Raw genomic sequence first — 23,919 nt, 5'->3', positions numbered from 1 at the left:
GTGGGTTTTCTCCGAGATCTTCGGTTTCCTCCCACACTCCAAAGACGTACAGGTACGTAGGTCAATTGGCTGGGCAAAATGTTAAAAAAAATTGTCCCTAATGTGTGTGTAGGATAGTGTGTAGGCTTGTACTCGCTGGAATTTAGAAGACTGAGGGGGGATCTTATAGAAACATATAAAATTCTTAAGGGGTTGGAGAGGCTAGATGCGGGAAGATTGTTCCCGATGTTGGGGGAGTCCAGAACCAGGGGTCACAGCTTAAGGATAAGGGGGAAGTCTTTTAGGACTGAGATGAGAAAACATTTCTTCACACAGAGAGTGGTGAGTCTGTGGAATTCTCTGCTACAGAAGGTAGTTGAGGCCAGTTCATTGGCTATATTTAAGAGGGAGTTAGATGTGGCCCTTTTTGCTAAAGGGATCAGGGGGTATGGAGAGAAGGCAGGTACAGGCTACTGAGCTGGATGATCAGCCATGATCATATTGAATGGCGGTGCAGGCTCGAAGGGCCGAATGGCCTACTCCTGCACCTATTTTCTATGTTTCTATGTTGATGTGTGGGGATCGTTGGGCGGCGCGGACCCGGTGGGCCGAAGGGCCTGTTTCCACGCTGTATCTCTAAATCTAAAAAAAAAAACGTTTTCCCAGGATGGAAAATCAAATACTAGAGGGCACAGCCTAAAGTTGTGAGGAGCAAAGTTTAAAGGAGATGTTTGGGGTAAGTTGTTTTTTTACACAGTGGGTGTTAAGTGCCTGGAACATGCTGTTGGGAGTGGTGGTTGAGGCAGATATGATAGTGGCCTTCAAGAGACTTTTGGAATAGGTGTATGGATATGCACAGGGAATGCGGCAGATATGGAGTATGTGCAGGTAAGGCTAGAGTTGATCTTGGCATCATGTTCGGCCGAAACATTGTGGGCCAAAGGGCCTGCCTTGTGCTGTACTGTGTGTAGGAAGGAACTGCAGATGCTGATTTACACCAAGAATAGGCACAAAAATGCTGGAGTAACTCAGCGGGTCAGGCGGCATCTCTGGAGAATATGGATATTGCCTAAAAGGACAAAAAGTGCTGGACTAACTCAGCAGGTCAGGCAGCATCTCTGGAGAAAAGGAATCATAAAAAAACACAGACATAGAAAATAGGTGCAGGAGTAGGACATTCGGCCCTTCGAGCTTGCACCGCCATTCAATATGATCATGGCTGATCATCCAGCTCAGTAACCTGTACCTGCCTTCTCTCCATACCCCCTGATCCCTTTAGCCACAAGGGCCACATCTAACTCCCTCTTAGCCAATGAACTGGCCTCAACTACCTTCTGTGGCAGAGAATTCCACAGACTCACCACTCTCTGTGTGAAGAAATGTTTTCTCATCTCGGTCCTAAAAGACTTCCCCCTTATCCTTAATCTGTGACCCCTAGTTCTGGACTTCCCCAACAATCTTCCCACATCTAGCCTCTCCAACCCCTTAAGAATTTTATATGTTTCTATAAGATCCCCCCTCAGTCTTCTAAATTCCAGCGAGTATAAGCCTAGTCTATCCAGTCTTTCTTCATATGAAAGTCCTACCATCCCAGGGATCAATCGGTGATGTTTCGGATCTAGACCTTTCTTCAGACTGTTCTTCTGCACTGTATGTTCTATGTTCTCTTGCTCAATCCACAATGCAGGAAGATTCTACCTGTTACAGTCACAGCACAAGGTGCTGGTCTCACCTTCTACTCAGCCATAAATAATTTACAGATAGTCCACGTACGTGTTGGCAGGTCTTTTTACACGAGAATGTTCATATAACCACAAGGGCATTACAAAGTTTCATTACAAATGCACAGACATAAAATGCCATTTTAGATTCCAGAACTCACGTTCACTTTCTTCCTTAACTTGCGCATTGACTTCTTCGATGCAAGCCTGTATGTCATTCCAACTGAGGAAATGCTGTCCCTGCTCTGCAGCTTGCGTCTTTAACAGCATCAGCGTGTCTGCATAGCTGGGGGGGGGAAATAGTACACAGTGTAAATGATCTGATAGCATAGCCAGCCTTGCTTTACTCCTCTGAGCTTACATTTTTAACTCTCGGCTGAGATGGTTTGTGCAGATATTCAAACCCAAGAGAACACTTGTTTACAGTGGAAAGGAAACAGCGCAGGAAGCATTTTCTAGATTCTGGTCGGAGCAGATGAATAATGTATTAAGCTTATAAAAATACAAAACGTAAAGCAAAAAAAACTGTGTTTCAGTCAGAGAGTTGTGAATCTGTGGAATTCTCTGCCTCAGAAGGCAGTGGAGGCCAATTCTCTGGATGCATTCAAGAGAGAGCTAGATAGAGCTCTTAAGGATAGCGGAGTCAGGGGGTATGGGGAGAAGGCAGGAACGGGGTACTGATTGAGAATGATCAGCCATGATCACATTGAATGGCAGTGCTGGCTCAAAGGGCTGAATGGCCTCCTCCTGCACCTATTGTCTATTGTCTAAAACATTTAGGCAAGGGAAAACCTTCAGTCATAGGGGCCGAAGAGCCTGCGATGGGCCGAAGGGCCTGTTGCCGATCTGTATCCCTCCAAAAATGAGAAATAGCCCGTAGTTTTCTCCTTTTGTTCCCCTTTCATCCATTTTTCAATTCTAGCCTTTGTCCACCCATCTGCCAATCTAAATCTTACCACAAGAAGTTGGATAAAATCATTTTAAATTACCAAGGAAGTGAACAAAAGGCAATGAAAGGCTTGGATAGAGTGGATGCGAAGAGGATGTTTCCACTAGTGGGAGAGTCGAGGACCAGGGGGACACAGTCTCAGAATAAAAGGACGCACCTTCAAAATGGAGATGAGGAGGAATACCCTTAGCCGAAGGATAGTTAATCTGTGGAATTCTTTGCCACAGGCAATTGTGAAGGCCGTATCATTGGATATTTTTAAAGCAGAGATTAATTGGTTTTTGATCAGTAAGGACACCAAAGATTGTGGGGAGAATGGGGTTGAAAGGGAAAAATAGATCAGCCATGGTCGAATGGCAAAGCAGATCTGATGGACAAAAGGCCCAATTCTGCTCCTGTGTCTTAAGATCTTACGATATCTGTGACTGGGTGGAGTCTCGGAAATATTGAATGACACAAGAAGAGGAAGGAAGCTGGATATGCAAGTAGGGGAGGACAAATTATAACCGTAATTACATTTGATTAGAAGTTCTCTAATGAAACAGTTGTCAAAGCTTCTTTTAATGGTTACCAGCTGACGAGATGTTTGCACCATTTTATATTTCCATTTTTGATTTCTAGCATCCACAGTATTTTTTTTATTGTATAGGAAGGAGCTGCAGATACTGATTTCTATGGAAAATAGACACAAAATGCTGGAGTAACTCAGCAGGTCAGGCAACACCTCTGGGGAGAAGGAATGGGTGACGTTTCGGGTCGAGACCCGTCATCAGATTTTTAAAATTATTTAATTATTTAAAAAATAATAATTCTTACTTGCATTTTTTTTCCAACCTAAGGCACAATCTAGGGATTTTATTTTTAATATGGCAGAATAAAATCAAAAGAAAAACTATTCAAGAGCATCAGCAGCCAGAAAGTGTCGGCAGTGTTTTGCTAATCCACCCTTGTGGCTCACTGCATTCATATAAATATTGATTAGTAGGACTAGATGTTACAATCCCTAAGGTTTGCACTACAATTGACTGATGTTGTTCTTGGGGGTATAATATAAGAAAATAACTGCGGATGCTGGTACAAATCGAAGGTATTTATTCACAAAATGCTGGAGTAACTCAGCAGGTCAGGCAGCATCTCGGGAGAGAGGGAATGGGTGACGTTTCGGGTCGAGACCCTTCTTCAGACTGATGTCAGGGGGGCGGGACGAAGGAAGGATATAGGTGGAGACAGGAAGATAGAGGGAGATCTGGGAAGGAGGAGGGGAAGGGAGGGACAGAGGAACTATCTAAAGTTGGAGAAGTCGATGTTCATACCACTGGGCTGCAAGCTGCCCAGGCGAAATATGAGGTGCTGTTCCTCCAATTTCCGGTGGGCCTCACTATGGCACTGGAGGAGGCCCATGACAGAAAGGTCGGACTGGGAATGGGAGGGGGAGTTGAAGTGCTCGGCCACCGGGAGATCAGCTTGGTCAATGCGGACCGAGCGCAGGTGTTGAGCGAAGCGATCGCCGAGCCTGCGCTTGGTTTCGCCGATGTAAATAAGTTGACATCTAGAGCAGCGGATGCAATAGATGAGGTTGGAGGAGGTGCATGTTCTTGGGGGTGACTACTAGGTGATGTTGCTACCATTCAGACACATCTTCAGTTGTGTACCTCAACGTCACTGGGTGTTTCGGCCTTTTATCACAAGACACCCTCAGTCGAGGCAAAACTGGATTAAGAAAAAATGCTTTCCAAGCAACCATCGATCACAGAAAGCATGGTGTTGTTAATGGAGTGGTCAGTAAAGCCCAACCAGAAATGCTGCAACCGTGAAAGTGCAGCACCATGTAACTCAGCACACAGACGGCAGCAATCGCCAACTCTACCTTCCTCTCTCTAATCTCAATGACTTGAACGTTTCCTTCTGTTTATAACCACTACCCAGCATTCACCCTCTCACTTCCTCTAATTTGCATTCCATTTTGAACAAGCTTAAACCGGATACGTTTGCACTGAGCTCCTTGTAGTATAAGAAAATAACTGCAGATGTGCAGTTATTTTCTTATACTACTGGTTGCTCCACTGCGATTTCTCTTCGAGGTATGTCCACTTTGAAGAAGTTCTCCTCCTCTCTTCGACGAGAGTTCAGTAACATGCTCTCTCGCTGCTCCCCCTCTGTGATTTCTCCTGCCCTCCTACTCTACGACCACATCTTGATCTTCCTGTCTCCACCTATATCCTTCCTTTGTCCCACCCCCGACATCAGTCTGAAGAAGGGTCTCGACCCGAAACGTCACCCATTCCTTCTCTCCCGAGATGCTGCCTGACCTGCTGAGTTACTCCAGCATTTTGTGAATGCACTGAGCTCCTTAATTCTCTGCCCTCAGAAGGCAGTGGAGGCCAATCCACTGGATGTTTTCAAGAGAGAGAGTTAGATTTAGCTCTTAAGGCTAAAGGAATCAAGGGATATGGGGGAAAAAGCAGGAACGGGGTACTGATTTTAGATGATCAGCCATGATCATATTGAATGGCGGTGCTGGCTCGAAGGGTCGAATGGCCTCCTCCTCCACCTATGTTTCTATGTGGGAATAGACTCACTGATTCCAAAAAAAGGATCAGTTTACTGACAGTAGTCTTTACGACTCAAACATTGATTGCTGGCCATATATGTTACCTTCCTTTACAGAGAAAATGTATATTATGTGTCTTGTCTTCGCCCGCTGTGACATTCCCCTTTTATAAACTTTTCTCATTATTTCATTCGTAATCCTGCATATATTCATATTCAGAAGTTATGGGAGCTCAGCCATTTGGCCCATCACGTCTACTCCAACAGTCAATCATGGCTGATCTATCTTAACACCATCTCCTTCCTTCTCCCCATAGCCCATGACATCCTTATTAATCGAGAATCTCTCCGCCTTAAAAATAACCATCGACTTGGCCTCCACAGCCGCCTGTGGCATGTTCTATGTCTCCATTAAATTATTCCTATTATTGTTTAGGAAAATAACTGCAGATGCTGGTACAAATCGAAGGTATCACAAAATGCTGGAGTAACTCAGCGGTTCAGGCAGCATCTCAGGAGAGAAGGAATGGGTGACGTTTCGGGTCTGAAGAAGGGTATCAACCTGAAACGCCACCCATTCCTTCTCTCCTGAGATGCTGCCTGACCCGCTGAATTACTCCAGCATTTTGTGATACCTATTATTGTTTATTTATTTGCCTTTTTTAAAAATGTACTGAACTTATTTTTTGTTGGTTATTGTGGTTTTTACAGAGTACTATGTTTACTTAGATGTTGAGCTGCTGCACGTAAGAATTTCATTGTTCCGTTTCGGGATAATGGACAATAAAAAAACACTTGGCCCAATCTCTGTAACATTCTTTCCAGAGGCTCCCAGTAATCTTATACTATGATTCTCCTCATCTACCTGAATAGTTTCAGCGATGTCACAAAAATAGGCCCATGATGAGCCGATTTTTCACTGGATCCCTGACTTTGCAGATCTCCTTTTGCAGTTTCATACCCACCTCCACCCTGATCTATTTTCTTGATCCCACACAAAAAAATAGTGGGGAGAAAAAAATACAAACAAAAGATGCTGGAAAGATTCAGGCAAGTAGTGGTACTGCCTCTCAGCACCAGAGACCCGAGTTTGATCCTGACTACTGGTGCTGTCTGTATGGAGTTTGTACGTTCTCCCCGTGACCTGCGTGGGTTTTCCCTGAGCTCTTCGGTACCCTCCCACACTCCAAAGATGTACAGATATGTTCTCCCACTTTCTCATCAACCAACACTAGGAGCAATGAACAGTGGCCAATTAACCCACAAATCTGCACGTCTTTGGGATGTGGAAGAAAATTAGAGCACCAGGAGAAAACCCATGCGGTCACAGGAAGAACGTGCAAACTCCACACGGACAGCACTTGAAGTCAGCATCAAACACAGGTCTCTGGCGCTTAATATCCATCGGGCGAAAATTAATCTCCAATTAGCCCGATACCAACCCCCACTGATCTAAAATATTCCCCTGCACCTCACCTTAAAGGACGGCTTGCTTGTCTTTGACATTTTCACCCTGGGATAAAGGTTCTGTCTATCTACAGTATATTATCTATGCATCTCATAATCTTATATACGTCTATCAGGTCTCCCATCAGCCTCTGACGTTTCAGAGCACACGATCCAGATAAATCTGAATGGTTGAGTTAATCTCCTTGGTTTAACAACACGATGCCTTTGGATGACCTCTGGTTTGTTTAAATGTATTGCCAGGTAGTGGGATTATTGACTTCTGAACTGTTCAGGAAATAGTGGAAGCATTGGAGATCATTTTTCAATGTTCTATAGATTCAGGATCAGTTCCTGTGGATTGGAGAATAGCAAATGTTATCCCACTTTTTAAGAAAGGAGGGAGAGAGAAGACGGGTAATTATAGACCAGTTAGTCTGACATCAGTGGTGGGGAAGATGCTGGAGTCAATTATAAAAGACGAAATTGCTGAGCATTTGGATAGCAGTAACGGGATCATTCCGAGTCAGCATGGATTTACGAAGGGGAAATCATGCTTGACAAATCTACTGGAATTTTTTGAGGATGTAACTAGGAAAATTGACAAGGGAGAGTCAGTGGATGTGGTGTACCTCGACTTTCAGAAAGCCTTTGACAAGGTCCCACATAGGAGATTAGTGGGCAAAATTAGGGCACATGGTATTGGGGGTAGGGTACTGACATGGATAGAAAATTGGTTGACAGACAGAAAGCAAAGAGTGGGGATAAATGGGTCCCTTTCGGAATGGCAGGCAGTGACCAGTGGGGTACCGCAAGGTTCGGTGCTGGGACCCCAGCTATTTACGATATACATTAATGACTTAGACGAAGGGATTAAAAGTACCATTAGCAAATTTGCAGATGATACTAAGTTGGGGGGTAGTGTGAATTGTGAGGAAGATGCAATAAGGCTGCAGGGTGACTTGGACAGGTTGTGTGAGTGGGCGGACACATGGCAGATGCAGTTTAATGTAGATAAGTGTGAGGTTATTCACTTTGGAAGTAAGAATAGAAAGGCAGATTATTATCTGAATGGTGTCAAGTTAGGAGGAGGGGGAGTTCAACGAGATCTGGGTGTCCTAGTGCATCAGTCAATGAAAGGAAGCTTGCAGGTTCAGCAGGCAGTGAAGAAAGCCAATGGAATGTTGGCCTTCGTAACAAGAGGAGTTGAGTATAGGAGCAAAGAGGTCCTTCTACAGTTGTACCGGGCCCTGGTGAGACCGCACCTGGAGTACTGTGTGCAGTTTTGGTCTCCAAATTTGAGGAAGGATATTCTTGCTATGGAGGGCGTGCAGCGTAGGTTCACTAGGTTAATTCCCGGAATGGCGGGACTGTCGTATGTTGAAAGGCTGGAGCGATTGGGCTTGTATACACTGGAATTTAGAAGGATGAGGGGGGATCTTATTGAAACATATAAGATAATTAGGGGATTGGACACATTAGAGGCAGATAACATGTTCCCAATATTGGGGGAGTCCAGAACAAGGGGCCACAGTTTGAGAATAAGGGGTAGGCCATTTAGAACGGAGATGAGGAAGAACTTTTTCAGTCAGAGGGTGGTGAAGGTGTGGAATTCTCTGCCTCAGAAGGCAGTGGAGGCCAGTTCGTTGGATGCTTTCAAGAGAGAGCTGGATAGAGCTCTTAAGGATAGCGGAGTGAGGGGGTATGGGGAGAAGGCAGGAACGGGGTACTGATTGAGAGTGATCAGCCATGATCGCATTGAATGGCGGTGCTGGCTCGAAGGGCTGAATGGCCTACTCCTGCACCTATTGTCTATTGTCTATTGTCTATTGTCAATAGTTCCAAGGATCGGAACCCTGTCACAACCTGGAGAGGACCTGTCCTACCAATCTTCCTCCTGCCATTGAAGCCCCTCTCTGGCCCATTGCAGCCATTATTCATTAAAACATAAAACATAGACGCAGCCCAGACCATCACATAAACAAACCTCCCTTCCACTGACTCCATTTACACTTCACGCTGCCTCGGCAAGGCCAGCAGCATCATCAAGATCAAGTCTCACCCTGGCCACTCCCTCTTCTCCCCTCTCCCATCAGGCAAAAGGTACAGAAGTGTGAGAACGCACACCTCCAGATTCAGGGGCAGTTTCTTCCCAGCTGTTATCAGGCCTACCGCAACCAGAGAGCAGTGCTGAACTACCATCTACCTCATTGGGGACCCCCAGACTATCTTTGATCGGATTTTGCTGGCTTTACCTTGCACTAAACGTTATTCCCTTATTATGTATTTATACACTGCGAATGGTTCGATTGTAATCATGTAATGTATTTCCGCTGGCAGGTCAGCAGGCGACAAAAGCTTTTCGCTGCACCTCGGAACACGGGACAATAAACGAAACAAAACATCTTGGGAACTTTCCTAATTCAAAGTGGTTTGTATAAGTAAAAGATTCCACATCAGCGTTTGCTATTTTTATCTCCATTCTATCTGCAAGGGCACATTAGATGCGAGCTGTGCAGATGACTGCACACTGGAACTACCCAAGCAGCTGGCATTGGAAGCAAGAGGACAGCTCACAGATGAAGCAATCAGTCAGGGTGGATGAGATAACAGCTTGTATGTGGAAGCAGCATCTTCCAGACGCATGCTTTTTGATCGATTGACTGGAAGCTGCATTATGTAAACATGCCCTTCGGACCACGCCAACCATCCATCACCCATTCACACTAGTTTGATGTGATCCCACTTTCTCATCCACTCCCGACACACTAGGAACCATATATATAGAGGCCAATTAACCTAAAAACCTGCAGGTTTTTGCGATGTGAAAAGAAACCGGAGCAACCGGATTGAAACATATAAGATTATTAAGGGATTGTACAAGCTCGAGGCAGGAAACATGTTCCCGATGTTGGGGGAGTCCCGAACCAGGGGCCACAGTTTAAGAATAAGGGGTAGGCCATTTAGAACGGAGATGAGGAAAAACTTTTTCACTCAGAGAGTTGTGAAGCTGTGGAATTCTCTGGATGCTTTCAAGAGAGAGTTAGATAGAGCTCTTAAGGATAGCGGAGTCAGTGGGTATGGGGAGAAGGCAGGAACGGGGTACTGATTGAGAATGATCAGCCATGATCACATTGAATGGCGGTGCTGGCTCGAAGGGCCGAATGGCCTCCTCCTGCACCTATTGTCTATTGCCTACCAGGGTGAAACCCACGCCGTCATAGGGTGACCGTGCAAAATGCACAGGGAAAATGTACAAACTCCACAGAGATAGCACCCGAGGTCAGAATCGAACCCAGGTCTCTGGCGTCGTGAGGCAGCAGCTCGATACTGTGTCGCTCTAATCTTGAAATCTTACTCGGGAAAGGAAAAGGCCATTTAAAATTTTATTTACCAAGCACTCTGAATATAAAATCAATGTTTAAATTGATAAAGCATAAATCAAGGGAAATTGCAAGCATCTGCACAATTTGGGTCCATCTGCCAGTGCTCTCAATTTGGGGAGAAAAGTAAGAAATCCTAATCAATAAACGGAACGATGGCGCAGCGGTAGAGTTACTGCCTTACAGCACCAGGGATCCTGGTTCGATCCTGACCACGGGTGCCGTCTGTACTGAGTTTGTACATTCTCCCCGTGACCTGCGTGGGTTTTTTTTCTCAGAGAACTTTGGTTTCCTGCCACACTCCAAAGATGTGCAGGTTTCAAGGTTAAGTGGCTTGATATAAATGTAAAATTGTCCCTTGTGTAGGATAATGTTAATGTGCGGGGATCGCTGGTCGGTGCAGACTCGGTGGGCCATGGGGCCTGTTTCCGCGCTCTAGCTCCGAACTAAATTGAAAACTTAATTTGATAAGCATTTCAAGTTAGGAACACTTCCCAGAATGCTCCCTGAAAAGTGAGGGTGGGAGAGAATCCTGATGGGGAGAAGGGAAGGTGAAGGACCAAAAGTCAAGGAAGTCATCAAGGATTGAGAAAGAAGGCGAACACCAAATATCTCAATACTCTAACTGTCGTAGCCCGACTAGCTAACCAACCATTAAACAACTCCGAGCTAACTAACCAACTAGCTAACCAACCAACTAGCTAACCAACCATTAAACAACTCCGAGCACAAAAGAGAGATCAAAAAGGGACCCGTCGTGAGGAGTGGGAGTGGGGGGGGGGGGCAAGAACAAAGAGGGATGCATCATGGGGGTGGGATGGGGATGGATGTGCTAAGAAGGGACACTGTAGGTGGTGCCAACACTTTGTGTATGGTATGCGGAACAAAGAATTTCACTGTGCCATGTCACATGTGCCAGCAAAGTATCATTCAATCATTCAAAAGACACACAGAAATAACAGCTATTCTAGAGGGTAACTAAATTCAATTTCAAAGGACTCCAATGCAAAACCAGTAGCACACTCCAAAGAAGTACAGGTTTGAGGATTAATTGGCTTTGGTAAAATTGTTAAATTGTCCGTGGTATGTAGGATAGTATTAGTGTACAATAGTGTTAGTGTACGATGGCACAGTGGTAGAGTTACTGCCTTACAGAGCCAGGGATCCTGGTTCGATCCTGACCACGGGTGCCGTCTGTACGGAGTTTGTACATTCTCTCCATGACCTGCGTGGGTTTTTTTTCTCAGAGAACTTTGGTTTCCTGCCACACTCCAAAGATGTGCAGGTTTCAAGGTTAATTGGCTTGATATAAATGTAAAATTGTCCCTAGTGTAGGATAATGTTAATGTGCGGGGATCACTGGTCAATAGACAATAGACAATAGGTGCAGGAGTAGGTCATTCGGCCCTTCGAGCCAGCACCACCATTCAATGTGATCATGGCTGATCATTCTCAATCAGTACCCCGTTCCTGCCTTCTCCCCATACCCACTGACTCCGCTATCCTTAAGAGCTCTATCTAGCTCTCTCTTGAATGCATTCAGAGAATTGGCCGATGCAGATTCGGTGGGCCAAAGGGCCTGTTTCCACGCTGCAACTCTAAACTAAAAAAAAACTAAAGATCAAATCCACTTTGTTTTTGTTCAACAAAGAGAAAGAAAATTTCAGAAGAACTCATGTCGACCAAATGGGCAGATAGGATCTACTATAAATACATGCTCCGCGGATGACAGTGGGAATACACAAAATGAAGAAAGTATAAAATTCCTTGACCATGCAAAGAGATTTGTACCCAGACACACAATCAGAGGACGTAGTGTGAAAACTGCAGCGAGGGTAAATATCCCCTACAGTGACAGGGGTTTTCGGTGGATATTTTTAAGGCCTGGACAGATTCTTCGTTAGTAGAGGTGTCACAGGTTATGGGGAGAAGGCAGGAGAATGGGGTTGGGAGGGAGAGAGATTGATCAGCCATGATTGAATGGCAGAGCAGACTTAATGGGCCGAATGGCCTAATTCTACTCTTATTCACCGGGTGGCGCCAGCAATGGCTGCCTCGCCAACATTCCTTTCCTTCTTTGTGTCTGTTTTGTACATGTTAAATGTTTGTTCTTTTAGTCCTTTTATATGGGGGGGGGGGGGGGGGGGGGGGGTGGGGGAGTTGGGGGAAAACTTTTTCTAATCTCTTACTTTGACGGAGATGCGTTTTTTCTGTGTCGTATCTCCGTCCGCACTGCGGCCTAACATCGAGGAGTTGGCGGCCTTTGCTGGAGATCGACCGGGAGCTCCATCACGGGAGCCTGCGGACTCACCATCACGGAGCTCACGATCCCTGTCGGGGGTCGTCTTTGGGGCTCCAACGTGGGGAGCCTGCGAGACTTTAACATCACGGAGCCCGCGGTCTCTGGTTAGAGACCGACATTGGGGACTCCAAGCCGCAGGAGTTTCGACCGCCCCAACGCGGGAGTTTCAATCGCCCCAATGCAGGGACTTCGATCGCCCCGACTGCGGATGGCTCGACTGCCCCAACCGCAGGAGAATAAAGCGGAAGGACATTGGACTTTTTTTGCTGTCCATCACAGTGAGGAATGTGGGGAATCCGCTGTGATGGACGGACTTTTCACCATCCGGCGCGGCCTGAAATAGGCCGCGGGATTTTTCTCTGCCCGGCGGGGGCTTCAATGTCGGGAGCCACGACCGCCCCGACGTGCAGCGGCAGCGGCGGCGTCTTCGCCCACCCCAGATAGCGGGGCTTGGGTCGGCCCGCTGCGGACCTTTCACCGTCTGGCGCGGCCTGGAACGTGGCAACTTCAACAGTCTGACCGCGGGAGAAGACGGCAGGGGAAGAGAAAAGACATTCTGGCCTTCCATCACAGTGAGGAGGTGACTGGAGGAGACTCACGGTGATGGATGTTTCTTTTTGTTTGATTGTGTGAGTTATTGCTTTTGTTGTTGGACTGTGGGTAATCTTTCATTTCACTGCACATTTATGTGTATGTGACAAATAAACTTGACTTGACGTGGTGGATGTTTTGTTAACTTTTATGTAGTTGTGTGTCTTGTTGTTTTTTTAGTTTTTTTAGTATGGCTGTATGAGAATTCGAATTTCACCGTACATTAATTGGTACACGTGACAATAAACGGACCGTGACACCGTGAAGCCTTGACCCTATTCCTTATGACCTTATGACATACCGCTGGGTGTAGGCATCATGCAGGTTGCTAACTCCAATAGCTGGGCTGGTGAGGTGCTGTATCACGGCCTCGGTGTTGTTCAGGGTCAGAGCTTCATTCAGTTGAGCCACTGCTGACAACATCTCCACTGCGATTGCCAGCTCTTCATGTGTCAGTTTGCCCTGCAAAATTGGCGACCAGAGAAATGAAACAAATGGCAGATGATAAGTTGCTGCATCAAGCCTGGCTTTATTTTCTTTGAGATTTAATTACTTTAAAGATTGTGGCAACAGAGTGTACTCCTTTGACTCCAAATTTACAAAGACACTGCAGCGCCTTTTTAAAAATATAAAACATAGAACAATAGTGTGTAGGAAGGAACGGTAGATGCTGGTTTAAACCGAAGATAGACACATAAATCTAGAGTAACGTAGCTGGTCACACAGCATCTTTGGAGAAAAGGAATAGGTGACATTTCTGGTTGAGACCCTTCTTCAGACTGGGTGAAGTTTCGGGTTGAGACCCTTCTTCGGACACGTCTGAAGGAGGTTCTCAATCCGAAACATCACCTGTTTCTTTTCTCCAGAGATGCTGCCTGACCCGCTGAGTTACTCCAGCTTTTGGATTTTTTTTTAGATTTAGAGATACAGCGCAGAAACAGGCCCTTCGGCCCACCGGGTCCGCGCCGCCCAGCGATCCCCGCACACTAACACTATCCCACACCCACGACGGACAATTTTTACATTTGCCCAGCCAATTAACCTACATACCTGTACGTCTTTGGAGTGTGGGAGGAAACCGAAGATCTCGGAGAAAACCCACGCAGGTCACGGGGAGAACGTACAAACTCCGTACAGACAGTGCCTGGAGTCAGGATCAAACCTGAGTCTCCGGCGCTGCATTCGCTGTAAGGCAGCAACTCTACCGCTGCGCCACCATGCCGCCCGAACAAAACAGCACAGAAACAGGCCCTTCAGCCCACAATGTCTGTGCTGTCCATGATGCCAAGATAAAATCGTACCTGCCTCCACATTACCAACATCCCTCAATTCCCTGCATCACCATGTGCCTATCCAAAAGTCTCTTCATTGCCACTATCCTCGATACCTCAACCACTTTTAACTGCTATGTTTTAGTTTAAGGACGTTCGCTCGCACTTCATATCTGGACCAAGTTTGTAATGATGACTTGAGCCATGAGAGCAGAGAATGGACTGAATAATCAGTAAATGCATAGTGGCGATTAGGTGTTACTTTACAACACAACGATATTGCAGGTGATTAAGAATAGACTGTTGGAGTGCATTTGGCCAGATTGGATGTGTTGTGGACACAATAGACTGGAGCAACTGGGCTTGTATACACTGGAATTTAGAAGGATGAGAGGGGATCTTATTGAAAAACATATGATTACTAAGGGATTGGACACGCTAGAGGCAGGAAACATGTTCCTGATGTTGGGGGAGTCCAGAACCAGGGGCCACATTTTAAGAATAAGGGGTAGGCCATTTAGAATGGGGATGAGGAAAAACCTTCTCACTCCGATAGTTGTGAATCTGTGGAATTCTCTGCCTCAGAAGGCAGTGGAGGCCAATTCTCTGGATGCTTTCAAGAGAGAGTTAGATAGTCTTAATGATAGCGGAGTCAAGGGATATGGGGAGAAGGCAGGAACGGGGTACTGATTGTGCATGATCAGCCATGATCACGGCGGTGCTGGCTCGAAGGGCCGAATGGCCTACTCCTGCACCTATTGTCTATTGTCAACCTTGGGCAACAGTCCACTTTGGCATGTTCATGCCAGAACGGCTTGGCTGGATGCATGAATAGATTTGGAGCACATCTTAGTGCTGCAGCATGGCTTGGACTATCACCTTTGCAGAACCTGGTCCTCTCAACCACCTATTGGTGTCACATGGAGCAAATATGGTAGGGGTGGCACGGCGGTAGAGTTGCTGCCTTACAGCGCTTGCAGCGCCGGAAACACAGGTTCGATCCCCACTAAGGGTGCAGTCTGTACGGAGTTTGTACATTCTCCCCGTGACCTACGCGGGCTTTCTCCAAGGTTTCTCCGGTTTCCTCCCACACTCCAAAGTTTGGTGATTGATTGGCTTGGTATAATTGTAAAAATTGTCCCTATTGTGTGTAGGATGGTGTCAGTGTGCGGGGATCGCTGGTCGGTGCGGACTCAGTGGGCAGAAGGGCCTGTCTCTGCGCTGTGTCTCTAAACTAAACCAAACAAAACGTCGGATATGCCTGTAAAGCTGCAGCATGTACGAATTTCACTGCTCCAATTCACACAACAAATAAACACTCGTGTCTTGTCTAAGGCATCGCAAAAGGCTGGAGTAACCCAGCGGGTCAGGCAGCATCTCAGGAGAGAAGGAATGGGACCCGAAACGTCACCCGTTCCTTCTCCCCTGAGATGCTGCCTGGCCCGCTGAGTTACTCCAGCTTTTTGCGATACCTTCGATTTGTACCAGCACCAGCGGTTATTTTCCTACACCTCGTGACCTGTCTTGTCTGCTGCAGAGTAGAGGGATTATCTGAAACAATATGCCTATCATCACATTTTGCAAGCAGTTATTTTGACACTGAAGATTTACCTCGGGGTTCTGCCTCTGCAGGTTGGACAGTTCCATCTGGTACAAGTCAGGCATGTCTGGATACACCCCTGGCAGCTGGGCCTCAGGCAACATCAGCGACTTCACAGTCTGCACCGCGTCATTGTTGAGGATAGCGGCATTTATTCTTTCAACGGCCTCGAGCTCTTGATGGATTAAAAAGAGAGACAAATTCACGGGTTACAGAATCTATCACCACGGGGCTATACTGCTGTAGAACGTGGCCACCGGGCAGAACCGTGTACCCTTGTTCGAGCAGTGGCAGATTGTAATGGGCGTTTGGTCAAACAGGCACTGAGCGTGTGTTGGCGCGGTCCCGTCTCCCTCTCAGTAACCTGTAGCTCGGCCTGCCGGAGCAAGATACAAAGCTGGAGGGATTCAGAGGGTCAGACAGCAGCTGTGGAGGCAGAGGGATGGTTCGGGCTTGACACCCCGGAATGAACGGAAGACCCACACCTCCAGATTCAGGGACAGTTTCTTCCCAGCTGTTACCAGGCAACTGACCCATCCTACCACAACTAGAGAGCAATCCAGAGCTACTACCCACCTCATTGGAGACCCTCGGATTATCTTTGATCAGACTTTACTGGCTTTATCTTGCACTAAACGTTATTCCCTTCATCGTGTATCTGTACACCGTGAACGGCTCGATTGTAATCATGTATTCACAAGGTCACAAGTTATAGGAGTACAATTAGGCCATTCGGCCCATCGAGTCTACTCCGCCATTCAATCATGGCTGATCTCTGCCTCTTAATCCCATTTTCCTGCCTTCTCCCCATAACCCTTGACACCCGTTCTAATCAAGAATTTGTCGATCTTTGCTTTAAAAATATCCACTGACTTGGCCTCCACAGCCCTTTGTGGCAATGAGTTCCACAAGTTAACTACCCTCTGACTAAAGAAGTTTCTCCTCACCTCCTTTCCAAAAGAGCACCCTTTAATTCTGAGGCTGTGACCTCTGGTCCTAGACTCTCCCACCAGTGGAAACATCCTTTCCACATCCACTCTTTCATTATTCTGTAAGTTTCAATGAGGTCCCCCCTCAACCTTCTAAACTCCAGCGAGTACAGGCCCAGTGCTGACAAATGCTCATCATATGTTAACCCACTCATTCCTGGAATTATTCTTGTAAACCTCCTCTGGACCCTCTCCAGAGCCAGCACATCCTTCCTCAGACATGGGGCCCAAATCTGCTCACAATATTCCAAATGCGGCCTTACCAGCGCCTTATAGAGCCTCAGCATTACATCCCTGTTTTTGTATTCCACTCCTCTTGATATAAATGCTTGCATTGAATTTGCCTTCCTTACTACTGATTCGACTTGCAAATTAACTTTTTGGGAATCCTGCACCACCACTCCCAAGTCCCTTTGCACCTCCGATTTCTGGATTCTCTCGCATTTCATCTGCCACTTCTCTGCCCACTCTCCTAACCCGTCCAAGTCCTTCCGCAGAGTCCCTGCTTCCTCTACAATGCCTGCCCCACCACCTATCTTAACATCATCTGCAAAATTGGCCACAAAGCCTTCAATCCCCTTATCCAAATCATTAATATACAACATGAAGAGTAGCGGCCCCAGCACTGACCCTTGTAGAACTCCACTAGTCACTGGCAGCCAACCTGACAAAGCACCTTTTATTGCAACTTTTTGCCCTCTGCCATCCAGCCAACCCGCTATCCATGCTCGTATCTTCCCTTTAATACCATGGGCTCATCCTCCCTAGCAGCCTGATGTGTGGCACCTTATCGAAGGCCTTCTGAAAATCTAGGTAAACAACATCTACAGCCTCCCCTCTGTCTGTCCTGCTGTTAACTTCCTCAAAGAACTCCAGCAAATTCGTCAGGCAAGATCTTCCCTTCACAAAACCATGCTGACTTCAACCTATTTTAACATCAACTTTCAAGTACTGCAAAACCTCATCCTTTATAATTGACTCTAAAATCTTACCAACTACCGAAGTCAGACTATAGTTTCTACTCTTCTGCTTTGCTCCCTTCTTGTACAATGGGGTGATATTCGCAATTTTCCAGTCTTCAGGAACCACTCCTAACTCTAGTGATTCTTGAAATATCACAACTAATGGCTCGACAATCTCTGAGGCCACCTCCTTCGGAACCCTGGGGTGCAGTCCATCCAGTCCAGGTGACTAATCCACCCTCAGGCCTTTACCGTTTTCCTAGCACCTTCTCTCTGCCTTTCCGCTGATGTGTTAGCACGCAACAAAAGCTTTTCACTGTACCTTGGTACTTGTGACAATAAATAAACTAGACTATCCCTCTGCTCGAACCATGGAGTTCCTCGGTCAGTTTGTATCTTTGCACCACATTGCATCATCTGCAATCACTCGCGCCTCCGATTTAGAGCATGTGTCCATCCAACTAGCTTTTTGAAAGCCTTGACTGCGTCAGTAAACTCGAGAGGCAAGGACCTCCAGATCATGACCACTCTCCACACTGAATACTTTGCTGATCTATTCCCTTCCCCCAAGATAACATTTAATTTGGGGCAGCCCATCTTGGACTAGTCACCACCACAGGGAGTCGTCTCTCTATTTACCCTACTTGGTCTGTCTTTTCTTGATCAAAACTCTTCTCAACATTCTTGGCCGAGAGTGAAATAGGCCCAGATTCCTCCGTTCAATCTCGCAGCAGAAAACGCTCATTCTGGGAATGATTTGTTGTGATTCCCTTCTGTGGGGTCTCTGGGATTTTCAACCCAGCAAATCATGCACCATCCTCTCAAACCAGAAGCAGTACGAACTCTTGGCAGGGTAATGGAGAACCACTGGTCAGTTTCCCTTTCGAGCCACCAGATTCTTGATTCGTATGGGTGTCAAGGGTTATGGGGAGAAGGCAGGAGAATGGGGTTGAGAGGGATAGATCAGCCATGATGGAATAGCAGAGTAGACTTGAAGGGCTGAATGGCCTAATTCTGCTCTTAGTACTTATGAGGGTTGCCCTCTGTTATCAGACTTCTGAAAGGTTCTCCCATAAGCCAGAGAGTGGTTCCAACCCTTCAATTTACTTAATTGCGAACCTTGGACTTTTTTCTCTTGAACTGTGACACCACAATGCTGAAAATTGGTTTCTGTATGCTGGTATTCTTGTTTTTGCTCTTCTTCTTGTACGTGTAGGGCTTGACAATATTCATGTATAGTATTAACTGATTTAATTAGATGACATACAAACAAAAACCTTTCACCGTATTTTGCTAAACTGGTCAATGATAAACCAATACCAATAAAATTATAGTTCAATACAGGGTAAACGCATGGTTTAAACTTACTAAGTTTATGGGCTCTGGCCTGGTCATTGGAAAGGCTGATACCTGCTTGAAGATCATCTTTGTTTAGCATACCAGAAAAACTCTCTTGCTGAGAAAAACAAAAGAACAACATGCTTTGATATTAGTTGTACAGTTAATAATGTATTTTCAATAACCTTTATGTTTTTGACACACAGAACCAACTGGTTGCATTTTTGTGAGGATTGTTCTGGTTACTGACCTGGACCTGTGGAATCATCCCTGTGTGTCAATTGTACATTCTGCTTTAAGACTTTGGCTGAGAGTTGGTTGGGCTGGGCCATGGCCAGATACTTTCTCTGGATCAGCTTGTCTTGGTGTCAGCATGACAGGGAAACTACCTGGGATCTTACATAGAAAATAGTTGCAGGCCATTCGGCCCTTCGAGCCAGCACCGCCATTCACTGTGATCATGGCTGATCATCCACAATCAATAACCCGTGCCTGCCTTCTCCCCATATCCCTTGATTCCACTAGCCCCCAGAGCTCTATCTACCTCTCTTTTAAATTCATCCAGTGAATTGGCCTCCACTGCCTTATGTGGCAGAGAATTCCACAAATTCACAACTCTCTGGGTGAAAAAGTTACTTCTCACCTCAGTTTTAAATGGGCTCCCTTTTATTCTTAGACTGTGGCCCCTGGTTCTGGACTCCCCCAACATTGGGAAATTTTTTCCCCACATCTAGCTTGTCCAGACCTTTTTATAATTTTATACGTCTCTATAAGATCCCCTCTCATCCTTCTAAACTCCAGTGAATCTTAAAGAAACATATACCATTCTTAAGGGATTGGACTGAGGATAGGCCGTTTAGGACTGAGATGAGGAAAAACTTTTTCACCCAGAGAGTTGTGAATCTGGGGAATTCTCTGCCACAGAAGGCAGTGGAGGCCAATTCACTGGATGTTTTCAAGAGAGAATTAGATTTAGCTCTACGGGCTAACGGAATCAAGGGCTATGGGGAAAAAGCAGGAACAGGGTACTCATTTTGGATGTTCAGCCATGATCACATTTAATGGCGGTGCTGGAACGAAGGGCTGAATGGCCTACTCCTGCACCTATTTTCTATGTTTTCTATGTTTCTACCTGGTTTGATACAGTGTTGTACCCAGCTGGTGAGAGGACAGTGAAAGTTGCCAAGGCTTTGTGCCTGTTTCTTGGTTGTACATTTCAACATTTAATTTCACAGCAATCAGGCAATGAACAGACAAATGTAACTTGACAAACCATCCAGCACATGGATGTGCCATGATATTCAGGAAGAGTTGAACGCACTGCATGGAGCAGTAACCATGGGGATCAAAGGATGAGAGGGGATCTTATCGAAACATATAAGATTATTAAGGGGTTGGACACGTTAGAGGCAGGAAACATGTTCCCAATGTTGGGGGAGTCCAGAACAAGGGGCCACAGTTTAAGAATAAGGGGTAGGCCATTTAGAACGGAGGTGAGGAAAAACTTTTTCAGTTAGAGAGTTGTGAATCTGTGGAATTCTCTGCCTCAGAAGGCAGTGGAGGCCAAGATTCAAGATTCAAGATAGCTTTATTTGTCATCCAAATTGGACGAAATTCAGTGATTCAAGAGAGAGCTAGATAGAGCTCTTAAGGATAGTGGAGTCAGGGGGTATGGGGAGAAGGCAGGAACGGGGTACTGATTGAGAATGATCAGCCATGATCACATTGAATGGCGGTGCTGGCTCGAAGGGCCGAATGGCCTCCTCCTGCACCTATTGTCTATTGTCTATTGACATTGACCCGTTTTGCTAAACTGCATTGAACGCATTGATCAATTCCTGTAAACAGAAAAATGTCTGCAAACGAATGGAAACCAAATGTAAAGCAGATTATTTCTAATGTTATGCTTAATGTCTAAAGTCCACTCTACCTGTGATTTCTGCTCTCGTTCAGCGTAGAGGTGCGTTAGATACCACTGTGCATTATCCTTGTACACTGCCGTAAGACTTAGTGAAGGGGCCTGTAGGCCGGACATTAAATCATTCTCATCCTGTTTCTCCAGAGCTTCATCCACCCTCTGTAGAGCCTTATTTACTATGGAATGAAAGGGTAGATTGTAAACAGGCACACAGTTTTGTAATTTACAGCAGGAAGGCTGAGAAATTCCGAGTTTACAAACAACTATCCCAAATACTGGAAAAAAAGCCCTGCATCTCCCACTGATTGACAGTCATATCCAGTTGTCACTGTGCTCAGCAATGAGAAGAAGCATATTGCATGCCAAACTTGATAGTACAATAAGGTTCATGGAAATTGCTGGCTGGTATCTATTTACTTCCATTTAAGTATCACCAGGTGGCGCCACCAGCAGTGATTGCCCCGCCAACAGTCTGTCTGTCCTTTTTTCTTTTTGTTATTTTTAGTATGTGTTAAAAGTATGTTTTAGTGTTCCTTGGTTTGCTTTATGTGGGGGTTGGAGGTTGGGGAAAACATTTTTTCAATCTCTTACCTGGATGGAGATGTGATTTTTTTTTCCGTTTCGTATCTCCGTCCCCACTGCGGCCTTTCATCGTGGAGTCGGCAGCCTTTCCTGGAGACAGACGGCTGCTCCAAGCCGCGGGAGTCTGCGGGACTTTAACATCGCGTAGCTTGCGATCCCTTTGCTGGGGATCGAAGCTCCAACCGTGGGGCCTGTGGACTTTAACATCGTGGAGCCCGTGGTCTCCGGTAAGGAGAGGCCGACTCGGGAGCTCCATGCCGCGGAGAGAGTTTCAACTGCCCGGACGCGGGAGATTCGATCACCCCCACAGGGGCTTCGATCATGGGCTGCGGGGGCTTTGATCGTCCCGACTGCGGATGGTTTAACTGCCCCGACCGCGGGAGAACAAAGAGGAAGTGGATTGAATTTTATTGCCTTCCATCACAATGAGGAATGTGTGGAGTCCACTGAGTTGGATGTTTATGTTAACTTTTATGTGGTTGTGCGTCTTGTTGCTTTTCACTTAGTATGGCTGTATGGTAACTCAAATTTCACTGTACCTTAACTGGTACATGTGAGAATGAACTGACCTTGAAGTATGACGTTCATCTCTGAAATTAAGCAATATTGCTATTACTGTGACTATCAAGAAATATTGATAATTTTGCATGGAGAATATTCTCAGGATATTCTCATTGAAATTTGCCGAGAATAATGAAAGGCATAGTTGGGTGTGGATGTGGTAAAGAGGTCCTTCTACAGTTGTACCGGGCCCTGGTGAGACCGCACCTGGAGTACTGTGTGCAGTTTTGGTCTCCAAATTTGAGGAAGGATATTCTTGCTATGGAGGGCGTGCAGCGTAGGTTCCCTAGGTTAATTCCCGGAATGGCGGGACTGTCGTATGTTGAAAGGCTGGAGCAATTAGGCTTGTATACACTGGAATTTAGAAGGATGAGGGGGGATCTTATTGAAACATATAAGATAATTAGGGGATTGGACACATTAGAGGCAGGAAACATGTTCCCAATGTTGGGGGAGTCCAGAACAAGGGGCCACAGTTTAAGAATAAGGGGTAGGCCATTTAGAACGGAGATGAGGAAGAACTTTTTCAGTCAGAGAGTGGTGAAGGTGTGGAATTCTCTGCCTCAGAAGGCAGTGGAGGCCAGTTCGTTGGATGCTTTCAAGAGAGAGCTGGATAGAGCTCTTAAGGATAGCGGAGTGAGGGGGTATGGGGAGAAGACAGGAACGGGGTACTGATTGAGAGTGATCAGCCATGATTGCATTGAATGGCAGTGCTGTCTCGAAGGGCTGAATGGCCTACTCCTGCACCTATTGTCTATTGTCTATTGATGTTTCCACTGGTGGGAGAGTCTAGGACCAGAGGTCATAGCCTCAGAATTAAAGGGCACTCTTTTAGAAAGGAGGTGAGGCGGAACTTCTTTACTCACAGGGTAGTTAATCTGTGGAACTCATTGCCACAGAGGGTTGTGGAGGCCAAGTCAGTGGATATTTTAAAGGCATAGATAGACAAATTCTTGATTAGAACGGGTGTCAGGGGTTATGGTGAGAAGGCAGAAAAATGGGATTATGAGGCAGAGATCAGCCATGGTTGAATGGCAGTGGATTCGATGGGTTAGATGGCCTAATTCTACTCCTATAACGTGAACTTATTCATACAATAGCATATTATATCAAAAAAATAGAACTTAAACATTTATGCAGAATAAGAAATAAACATGCAGGAGCAATTCAATGGATCAGATGGATGGTGTCTGGAGAACATGGATAGGGACTTTTGGGGTCAGGTCCCTTCTTCATACTGGTCTTCAGACTCATCGGAAGAAGGGTCACAGCCCAAAACATCACCTATCCATGCGCAGGAAGGAACTGCAGATCTGGTTTACACCAAAGATGGACACAAAATGTTGGAGTGACTCAGTGGCTCAGGCAGCATCTCTGGAGAGAAGGAACAGATGATGTTTCAGGAAGGGACCCTTCTTCAGACTGAAAGTTAGGGGGGAGGAGTCACCTATCCATGTGGTCCAGAGATGCTGCCTGAACCGCTAAGTTACTCCCGCACTTTGTGCCCTTTTGTGCAAACAAGCATCTGCAGTTCCTTAGGTTAATTCCCGGAATGGGGGGACTGTCATATGTTGAAAGACTGGAGCGACTAGGCTTGTATACACTGGAATTTAGAAGGATGAGAGGGGATCTTATCGAAACGTATAAGATTATTAAGGGGTTGGACACGTTAGAGGCAGGAAACATGTTCCCAATGTTGGGGGAGTCCAGAACAAGGGGCCATAGTTTAAGAATAAGGGGTAGGCCATTTAGAACTGAGATGAGGAAAAACTTTTTC

At 46.0% G+C, this 23,919-nt stretch overlaps 1 protein-coding gene across 1 annotated transcript in view; it reads right to left on the bottom strand.

Annotated features, from left to right (window-relative positions):
• Positions 1-23,919, bottom strand: part of iqgap2 (IQ motif containing GTPase activating protein 2) — a 336,236-nt gene that overhangs the window by 107,876 nt on the left and 204,441 nt on the right. The window contains exons 10-14 of the mRNA XM_078396643.1: positions 21,012-21,175; positions 19,112-19,199; positions 15,804-15,967; positions 13,223-13,383; positions 1,862-1,986 (exon numbers count right to left, since the gene is read on the bottom strand). Of these exons, the coding sequence (XP_078252769.1) occupies positions 1,862-1,986; positions 13,223-13,383; positions 15,804-15,967; positions 19,112-19,199; positions 21,012-21,175 (702 nt within the window). The remainder of the gene's footprint in view (positions 1-1,861; positions 1,987-13,222; positions 13,384-15,803; positions 15,968-19,111; positions 19,200-21,011; positions 21,176-23,919) is intronic.

Source organism: Rhinoraja longicauda, chromosome 3 (genome assembly GCF_053455715.1).
Source record: "Rhinoraja longicauda isolate Sanriku21f chromosome 3, sRhiLon1.1, whole genome shotgun sequence".
In the NCBI taxonomy this organism is placed as follows: Eukaryota; Metazoa; Chordata; class Chondrichthyes; order Rajiformes; family Arhynchobatidae; genus Rhinoraja; species Rhinoraja longicauda.
Note: the sequence above shows the minus strand (reverse complement) of the source record. Positions and strands in the feature narration are given on the sequence as shown.